The following is a 10334-nucleotide window of genomic DNA, read 5'->3' as shown; positions in this document are numbered from 1 at the left end:
CATTGGGGGGGGGGGGACTTGATTGCAGGAGACTATACGCAGAGTACACAAATTCACAATTATTATTCCATAGATAAATCGGGTGCAGGCGGTGAACATAATATTATCATTGTTATTACTACCATAGCTTCAGACGATTCGGTCGACACCGTTTCTCTTCGGCCGCCGCCGCGAATCGTACCAATCGGGACGAGTTTCTGTACGGTTAACAAGCATACCTTAGTCGTGTCGGCCCCGTACTAACTGCATCTATATCGCGATCGTAGGGCGTCGACGGGCGGCGGCCCGTGCTTAGGTATTTGCTATTTGATCGTTTTGATGTGTACACAATAATATGTTGCCGCCGTAGTCACCGCCACCACTCACCTTCCCATCCGTTTACTCGGATGAGATCATCAGTCTTAGTGTGCGGTAAAAGAGAAGTGAAAGGGAAAATTGTATTTATTAATATTATTATCATCATTATTTTCTATATCTATAATAATAATAATAATAATAACGATATTGGTCCATCGCTGTTGAACCAGACACTGTAGGCACACCGTTCCATTATCAATATTATTATTATTATTATTGCCGTGTAGGTAATAGGTATTCCGCTTTCGATTCAACAGTTCAACAGTTGTAATCGGGCGCAGAGTGAACGAAATCAAAAAGCGGTGTCTGTCATACGTAAAGGATTATCAAATTGTTCGTCTGGTGAGTACATTATTCTATCCTACTTAATTTGCCTGGAACCCGAATCGGTCTTTAACGTGTTTGACGTGTTTTATGTATGTTTGTTTTAATTTTTTCTTTTTAATACCATTTTCGTTCACCGTACAGGAGCTATACGTTTTACGTTTTGATAAACGAAAAAATCGAATCAATCGAGTTTTGTGGTGTTACATTGTGACCATAGTGGTAGTTTATATCCATCCATTCATTCACCATCTACAATATTGTCTTAAACGGTTGCTACTGTGCTGTTGTTTCTTTGTTTTGGCATTGGTTTGAAGATGAACAAAAAGTGTGCCAGATGCGATAAAATCGTTTATCCCATTGAAGAGCTCAAATGTCTTGATAAGGTACATTTGTTCGATACTCAAAAAATCACTACTTACTGTTCTTCTACAGTGCTTTAGCATGACGTAGACTAAGAAAATAAATATAATTTTAGTTTTCTTATTTTCATATTATTTATAGGCTTGGCATAAGCAATGTTTCAAATGCCAGTCCTGTGGCATGACATTAAACATGAGAAATTACAAGGGATTTAATAAAGAGCCTTACTGTGAAGCGTAAGTACTTTTTTTTTTTAAACTATCATAAACTTCCAATAGACTATCTGTGTTAGTGAAATTAGGGTTACAATGAAATATTGAAATACTTAATATAATACATTATCATAAAACATAATATTAGATTATCAAATGACTATTCATAACTATTTACTCGATAGTTCAAAAATACCATAAAACAGTTAAAAACAAATAGATAAAGACGAGGATAAAGATTATATTCTAATTATGTATACAAATATTATAATTAGTTATATTTGCTTATTAATATTTTTCTTAAGAGATAACTTAAATTTATGTATAGTATTTATTTTATTTTTAAATTTTGTTTGTGATAATTATTTCTTTTTTTGTTAAAAATTTCTTTTAAGAAATAGAATATTACTCTATGAATATCTTAACAACATACTCATACAGATATAGAGTAAAATAAATTATAGAATGAACCTAACATTGCAGGTCAGAATATTTTTAGTAAAATAACAGAAGCTTAAAAATCCAGCCAAAAGTGTATAACATTAATATTATAATATAATAATATAAAATACATAAAATTAATTTTAAATAATAACTAGGTTTATTTAAGATTCAAGTCAATAATATAATTTAAGTATGCATATAAAGTCTTTAATCTGTTTTTTAAGTAGGTTCTGAATTTAATTGATCAATTATTAAATTTAATTACAGGCATATAATCTGGTTATTCTTCATTTTTGATGGTCTTAAACTTTGTACTAAACTAGATATGATATGACATTAAAATTAAAACTAAAAGTGTAGTTTTATCAGAACTAAATAAAAAATGTTTAATTTAGTAATTACTTTGGCTTTAACATATTTATAATGTTTAATACAAATAATCAAAAGTTAAATGATTATCAAAAAAAAAAAAAAACAGTCCATCATTTTAAATTAATAAATATTTAAATTTTTTTTATTAATTTGCAAAATATAATTATTAATTAAATTGCTTGGAATTAAGTTTTTTATTTGATGTTCTTGTTGGTTCTTTTTTTAAATTTAAATAAGAATAAATATGAACAATATATTTAATTTAGTATAAATTGTAATATTAAATGATTACTAGTTAAATTGTATACATGTAAAAGATTCTATTTAGTGTACTTACATGGAAAATTAATTTGAATTTGATATAAAAAATTGTTTGATAATTAAGTGTTCTCATTTTATTAGTTGTAAATGATTTTTACATTAAATGGATATATGTTTGGTTTGAAATAAAATGTGAGCTTGTGTAATGAATATGCATGTAAATTATATTTAATATAATAACACAAGTAAATTTCTGAAAAATGTGTTTACTTACATATTTTCTTGTCAAAATTTAGTTTTTAAAAACAAATTTTTAGTAACATTTTTAAATTAGAATTTACAAAATATTTAAAACTATTTTTTTTAAGTTATGATTAAAAAAAAATTGAAGTATACTGTTATGATTTGTTTATAAACATTTTTTAATCAAATTACAAAAAAAAAGATTTTTTTCTTAAATTTAAATTTTTGTTATTAGAAATTTGATCATGTTAATTATTTTTTCTAAACTTTTAAAGACTTATATTCACAACAGAACTTTTATTTATAGTAAAAATTATTTTTTATGATGCTATTTAAATATATAATTGAAAAAATACTGTTTATAAATTTAAAATATTTACCACTGTATAAGCATAGGTTAATAAAAACTGAAATAAATTATTAACTATTGTTTATCTTTAAACAAATTTAAATATAAAATATGATTTTTGAAATAAAAGAGCCTTAAAATAAACAATAAAAATTTAATTATATATTACCTTTTATAATTCTTATATTTTTTAACTAACTTAATATTTCTCTATTTGTGGTTTTAATAAACCAATTTTTTTATCTTTTATATTAAGGATTGAAAATAAAAATACAATTTAAGGTATATAATCACATTACATATTGAACAACCACGTTCATAATTGTATAAATAATAACTACAACTAAAGACTGTTATTTTTTTAATCATAAACATATCATAATATGCATCAATGTCTTACTCATATTTTTCTCATAATAACAATAATATAATACTATCTAACAATTTTATTTATGAGTTATCTATTTATTACATAATATGATTTTATAATTTATATTCAAGTTTTATAAGTATCTAGTCAAGTTAAAAATAAAGTCAATTAGTGAACTAAATAAAAATAGTATTTGTATATATTTTAAAGACAATGTTAACATTTTATTATTTTATGAGAGGAATAAATTAAAAAGCAAACAAAATTAAATGTTTTAATATATTCTAATACTAAAAAACCAAATTATCTCTACAAACACAAATAAAAATCAAATTTAAATTCTACTAAATGAATATAAAGTATTTGATATTTAAATATTTTTCTGCACCCAACACATTTTTTTTAAACAGCATTTTTTGAAATTTTATTAGTATGTAAATTTTTTTGAAAAAAATACTGTAAAATAATTTATTGCAAAGTGGCTTAAAAATTATAATTTCATTATTTTGGTTACCAGTAGTAGATCTAAAAGTGATTCAAGAGAGGAAGACATGATTTAAGCTATGAAGATACTATAATGTTCAGTACCAAGACAAGGGTTTATTTTTTGTCCCCTCAAAAATAGTTATTAGAAAAAACTCTATTCAAATGCTGTTATATCAATAATCATTAATTGGTCATTTTTACATTAAACTTATTCATATTTATTTATCATTAATGTTTAGTACCTATTGGCTTCTAGTTTCTATTATAACTTAAATTTTAATCAAATATGAAGTATCCTACTTGTTTAAAATAAACATTTAAAAACTACAACATTAATAGATTTATCAAGTCTTCTCTGACAATTGACCTAAAGATAAAGGAATATCATCTTATCATGCTTGTATCCACTACTATCGGCTGTATATCTAATGTATATTTTTTAAAATTTTAATTAATAAATTGTAAACATATTTCAGACATATTCCAAAAGCAAAACATACAACTGTAGCTGAAACTCCGGAGTTAAAAAGAATTGCTGAAAATACAAGATTACAATCAAATGTAAGTATATTAGTTTAAAAGACTTAATTTGAGTTATTTAAAAAAAAAAAATTGTTCAATCATTATTTTATGAAAAAAAAATTATTTCATGCCATCTTTATGGATAGATAACTTGTCGTAAGTAATTTAAAATTAGTTGCTTACAAATGTAGTTCAAATAATATATTGATTATTGATGTATTTTATTTAAATTCATCTAGTGATAGTATTTCATGTAATTTTATTAGTTATAATTAAGTCACTTTGTATTCTTATTAATTTATTTGTGTTTGAATAGTTAAATACTTAATAAATCTAATTTTTCTTGAGAATATAAAATGCTTGATTTATATTTTTATCATAATGTATAGACGTATTTATTTTATTTATGATATAAAATATAAAATAAAGACTATTTGATCTTTACATTTCAAATTGTGTAGGCTCAATATCATGCTGAGTTTGAAAAGACTAAAGGAAAACTAACACAAGTTGCAGATGACCCAGAAACATTGAGAATAAAAGCTAATTCAAAAAATATAAGGTAATGTAGGTAGTTTAAGTTATGAATATAGTTTATTTTCATCATTCTAATGATTTTATTGTTATTTAGTAATGCAGAGTATCATGGAGATTTTCTGAAAAAAGCAGAGATGGAACAGCGTAGACATTTATCAAATGGAAACAATGCAGCAAATAATAATGAACCATTAAGTAATAAAATAAAGTATAAGTTATTTAGTTAATATAAATTATAATATTATTTTTTATTCAAATTAAATAGAGAAAAATGTTATTGCGAACAAAACAATTCAAGATATTGATCATAGTAACGTTATTAAACAAAATAAAGTACAGCAAAGCTATAACAATGGAAACACTAGGTATGTGCCTCAAAAAGTTGAAAGTACACAGCATCATAATAGAGCAGAAGATTCTTCAGCTAAAATCCCTGCATGTTTAAATCGTCAATCTTCGACTTTAATTTATTCATCTGATAGTGGAGATTTAAGTAAGTTGTAATAAATTTAAAATTTAAAAATAGTTTTCTATTCAATGTTTTATATTATATACTTATATAATATATTATCACTGATAAGTTTATGTTATTTAAATATTTTAATATTTTATAAAGTATAACTATTATCATGATATGAATTGGTTATAATGTATTATTTAAAAAAATATATAGAATTTGTTATCTTATTAACTTAACGTAATATGATATAATTTACAGTTAACAATGCATACAACAACCACATTGGTTCAATAGCTGACTATGATCCTATTAAAAAACAACCGTCATATGGTGGCGTTAAGTATACTAACAATTCTGAAAGTCAAAACTATAACCTTGGGGTGTGTATTTATTATTTTGTTAATCAATATTTTTTTACAATAATTTAATTAATATATTTTATTTTTAGAGAGTTTACCGAGCCATGTATGATTATGAAGCTCAAGATTTGGATGAAGTTTCGTTTACTGATGGAGATTTAATTGTCAATTGTGCTGCTATAGATGATGGTTGGATGACAGGTGTTGTACAAAGAACAGGTGAATCTGGTATGCTACCAGCTAACTATGTTCAACCTGCAGCTATTTAATTTTGTTACATATTATTTGTTAATGTTTTTGATATGGTGAAAACAATAATTTTATATTAATAGTAATTTGTTTCTACTAATTCCCAAAACTAATTTATATTTATTGCTGCAGCTAAAGAAATTAAGAGCAACTAATTTATGTGATATCAAACTTGTTAAACTAGAATTATTATAAGATCACATATCATAAATAAATTAAAAAAGACATTCCTAAACTAAAAAAAAAAAACTATTAAGTAAAAGAAACATTCCAGTATTTAAACTAGTATTGACATAATTTAATTGTATAACTTAAAAGTAAACTTTTTATTATTTGCACCAAAAGAGTAATTAACTTGAGATTAAATTTATATATAAATTTAAAATAAATATATTCTTCTTATTATTATTATTATTATTATTATTTTTTTTGTATAAAAATTAATTTATTTTTAGTCTTAGTAAAAATAATTTTATTTTGATATTGTTATAAAAAATTAAAAAATACATGATATAATCTTAGTAAATTAACTATCTACCTAATAATTTATATAAATGAAAACTTATTTTAGTTTTACATATAATATATGGCTTCAATTTGTATTACACACTGACAATGCAAAATAAATATTTTTATTATAATTAAAATATATTTTAAATTTTACCCTGCAGTGTATTATTTATTTTTGGGTAGATGCATACTATTTCTGTTATTCCCATGTTTTTTTTATATAGTATTATTATTATTATTATTAATTAATTCTTCGTAATTGTTAATTTTTTTATTGTCATGAATTAATTACAATTTTGCATAGTTTTTTTATTCATTGAGCATTATATTTTTTATTTGGAAGCTTATCATCATAAAAACTTAACAGATTTATACTAAACAACATATTTAGATATAAATTATGTTTTTTAATTATTTATATACATATATATATATATATATTATATTTATAATTAAAAGTAGATAAGATATTTTTTTTATAAAATAAAATTTTTAGTCCATATTGTCATAAATTTAAAATTACTTTTATTAAATATTGATGTAATCTATAAAAAAATTAAATTTGTATATGTGCTGCTGTTAGCACAAGTTTCATATTAAAAATAACATCATTATTTGCTTTATGAAACTGAGGTTAATTTTAATTAGTAGACTTAAAAATTAAAAGTATTTTCACTTAACTAAAGATTTTTAATATAAATATTTGTGCATAATTTCTGTTGAAGAAATTATAAAATGAAATGCTTCAAATTAATATTTTATGCAACAACCAACATATTAAGCTAAGGATATTACATTATACATAATATATACAGTTATTTACAGTGTAATCACAATTCAAGGTATCACTAAATATATCGAGTATGTGATAATTTTTATTTAGTTGACTACATTGATCAAGGCGACAATTACAACTGAATTTTTGAGGCAATTTGAATCATGTTTAGAACATATGGTAAAAATGTTGAACAATTTATGAGATAAATTTATTTAATACATTTTATTTTGTATTATAATATTATTATTTTTATTATTATTAAGTTATAACTACTTTGTTATAGGTAAATTTAATTATTACAGTTAACAGAAAAAAAATTAAAAAATATTGTACACTTAAAACAATGTTGAATTGTTGAAATACTTCAAACTTGTTTTATTATCTTAATAATTACATTATCTGATTATCTTATTAGAACATACTTGAGATATTCATCCGAACAAGGTACAATATTATTAAATTATAATTTGTAAACAGAGAAGGTATATTAAAAATTTATTATTTATTTCCAGTGATTTTAGGTGAAAATTTATTTAACGCAGATTATGCATAAACTAAAATGTTGACTTTTTTAATTGGGTCAGTTTTATAAATTGAAAAAAAAAATTATACAAACAATGTTTTAAAATAAATCTATCTGAATATGTAAAAATAGTATTTCTTTTTAAAATAATGTAAATTGTATTAGGCATGGACACACCAAAAGTGTAAAAAATTTGAAAATTATAATTAAATGTGTATTTAGGTACCTAAAAACTGTACCAAACTGTTTTTTAGGATTTTAGGTCATATTTTTAGGTTTTTCAGGTTATTAAAATCATTGCTCTAGCCATTACAAAATAATATATTTGAATAAAAATGATATTTTCTATCATTTTAATAGTTAAAGTTTTTTTTTTTTTTTGTTAATGACAAGATGGATTTTTAATTCCTTTTTTTAAAGTAGAATATTTTACTTTGATATATAAACATTAAATTTTAGTTAGTAGTTTATCAGTTATAAGTATTTAAGGTTTCGATGAACTAAGTAGTGGATTAAACTTTACGGATGCCCTGAATCTCAATATTTAGTGTTTTTGCTCATTTAAACTTTAAATACTTTGAACTCAATAATCCATTTTGAAAAGTAAAATCTTTTAAATTACAATAGTAAAAATTATATTTTATTATGGAAATATTGTATTTTACGATTTAATAGTTTTTTGAATAACAAGAATTTTAATTTAAATGGATCATTTAATATAAATACCTATGTTATTTTATAAATGACTTTTACGAAAAATTATTTAATACATGGACTATTATTATATAATTATATAACTAAATCATTTATTAGGGTAACACATACAATTTAGTTATAGTTATATTAATTACAATATAATGTAAGTATATAAAAATAAAATGTCATTATATTTTTCTTTACCGATAACCCGGTAGCTACACATGATAGTTGACGATGAAATGAGACTACTCCAGCATGCGTTTATGTAGTAGACTAGGGTGACCATTTGTTTCGGATTTTCCGGGACGTTGTCGAGTTAGAAATCCGTGTCCTAGCGTCCCGGACAAAATTCCTCGGGATACCGATTTGTACTGGTTTTGAAGTTTTGCACAGTAATGTCCCGGAATTTAAAATTATTTTACTTACTCGGTTATCGGTTTTTAATGAATGTTTAATGTTTTTAATTTTTATTACTGAACAAAACCTAATTGTAACTCGTAACTCGTAAGACGTAAATATTAATTATTATAAATTTATAACGATATTTGATAACGAACGTCGGAAACTCGGAACGTATGGTAATGACGGTAATAAACGCTTTTTACATTTAGCCAACCTACTGTCTCTAACTTCTGATTACATTTACAGTCGGGAAAAACCATGTTATGATCTATGAATTTCGAGAATAGCGATTACGAAAGATAATATGTATTTAGTATAGGTAATTTCAAAGTAGGTACCTACCTACAGTGTATAACTTATAATGGAACATTTTCAGTAAGTCATGATGGACGATCAGACTTAAATGATCACCTCAAAACAGTCAAAACACAAAAACATAAGTTGGCCACAAGATCATCAGTTCAATCTGGTAAGATTTCCAATAATATCTCTGGTTTGGTTCCTATCGAAAATGATTTTTTGTTAGCCGCCCGCGAAATTATTTTTATGTATCATACAGATATAATTCACAATTAAAGTTCTCGTTCTATGCCTTGTACATTAGAATTGATTCATCAATGTTAAAATGATAAAAAATTTACGGGTATAAAATTTACCTAGATTAGTATTTTAAGAGGTGTTAAATAAATTAAGATATCTTGTGTAATTGATTAATTTTAATATTTTTTTATACTTTATGTCCTAATTAATCATTAACGAATAACGTGTAATATTTATTGTATAAACTCTTATTCTATATATACAGATATATTATACTAAAAAATATATTATTATTTTATTATTTTTTATTTTTTTATTATATTAACAAATTATGTATAATAATTTATAATTTTGGTGTCCCAGATTTCTCAAAATTTAATCTGACCACCCTACAGTAGACTGAAGGATTATTATTTATTATTATGCATTTCGTAACGTAGATAATTAAAAATAGTATTATAGTTATAGATTGAATATAAGGTGATGCACGTATATACACATAACATATTAAGTACATTTTAATAATGAAATATGATAACTGTATAGTGTATATTTAAATTGTATAGCTATGGATTTGTAGCATAGAGAACACTACAGGTTGCAGAAAAACTCGAGAATAATTTCTTAAAGTGTATAAATTTGTTAAAAAGAAAAATCAATATTTTTTTAAGTATTTAGTCGCATTGATATCTCATCTCTGAGACTAAAAATATAAATGGTTATCGAGTACTCGTGTTAGTTTTGAGATAAATAAAGATGTGAACACGTCCTAAGCAGAAGTAATGGTTTTCAAGCGATGTTATGAAAACAATTTCATAACTATTTCAATTTATAATTTTTGTTTTGGATGATATTTTAAATATATACTTTGACAATATCTGTACTTATATAATATGTAATTTACCAATTTAAATAAAGGGTGTGGTACCAAGCTCCTGAGCCTGCTGAGCCCTACTTGCACGTTCTCTCTCATT

At 23.4% G+C, this 10334-nt stretch overlaps 1 protein-coding gene across 1 annotated transcript; it reads left to right on the top strand.

The window, feature by feature from the left end:
- Positions 1 to 266: 266 nt before the first annotated feature.
- LOC112592858 (LIM and SH3 domain protein Lasp) lies at positions 267 to 6253 on the top strand. Its single transcript, XM_025337008.1, has 9 exons — positions 267 to 699; positions 826 to 1067; positions 1186 to 1280; positions 4258 to 4342; positions 4765 to 4865; positions 4935 to 5035; positions 5106 to 5333; positions 5559 to 5680; positions 5749 to 6253. The coding sequence occupies exons 2-9, from the start codon at positions 999 to 1001 to the stop codon at positions 5926 to 5928; spliced, it is 981 nt and encodes a 326-aa protein (XP_025192793.1). The 5' UTR covers positions 267 to 699; positions 826 to 998; the 3' UTR covers positions 5929 to 6253.
- The last annotated feature ends 4081 nt before the right edge of the window (positions 6254 to 10334 follow it).

This window comes from Melanaphis sacchari, unplaced genomic scaffold (assembly GCF_002803265.2).
Source record: "Melanaphis sacchari strain LSU unplaced genomic scaffold, SCAv2.0 Contig1988_pilon_pilon, whole genome shotgun sequence".
In the NCBI taxonomy this organism is placed as follows: Eukaryota; Metazoa; Arthropoda; class Insecta; order Hemiptera; family Aphididae; genus Melanaphis; species Melanaphis sacchari.
Note: the sequence above shows the minus strand (reverse complement) of the source record. Positions and strands in the feature narration are given on the sequence as shown.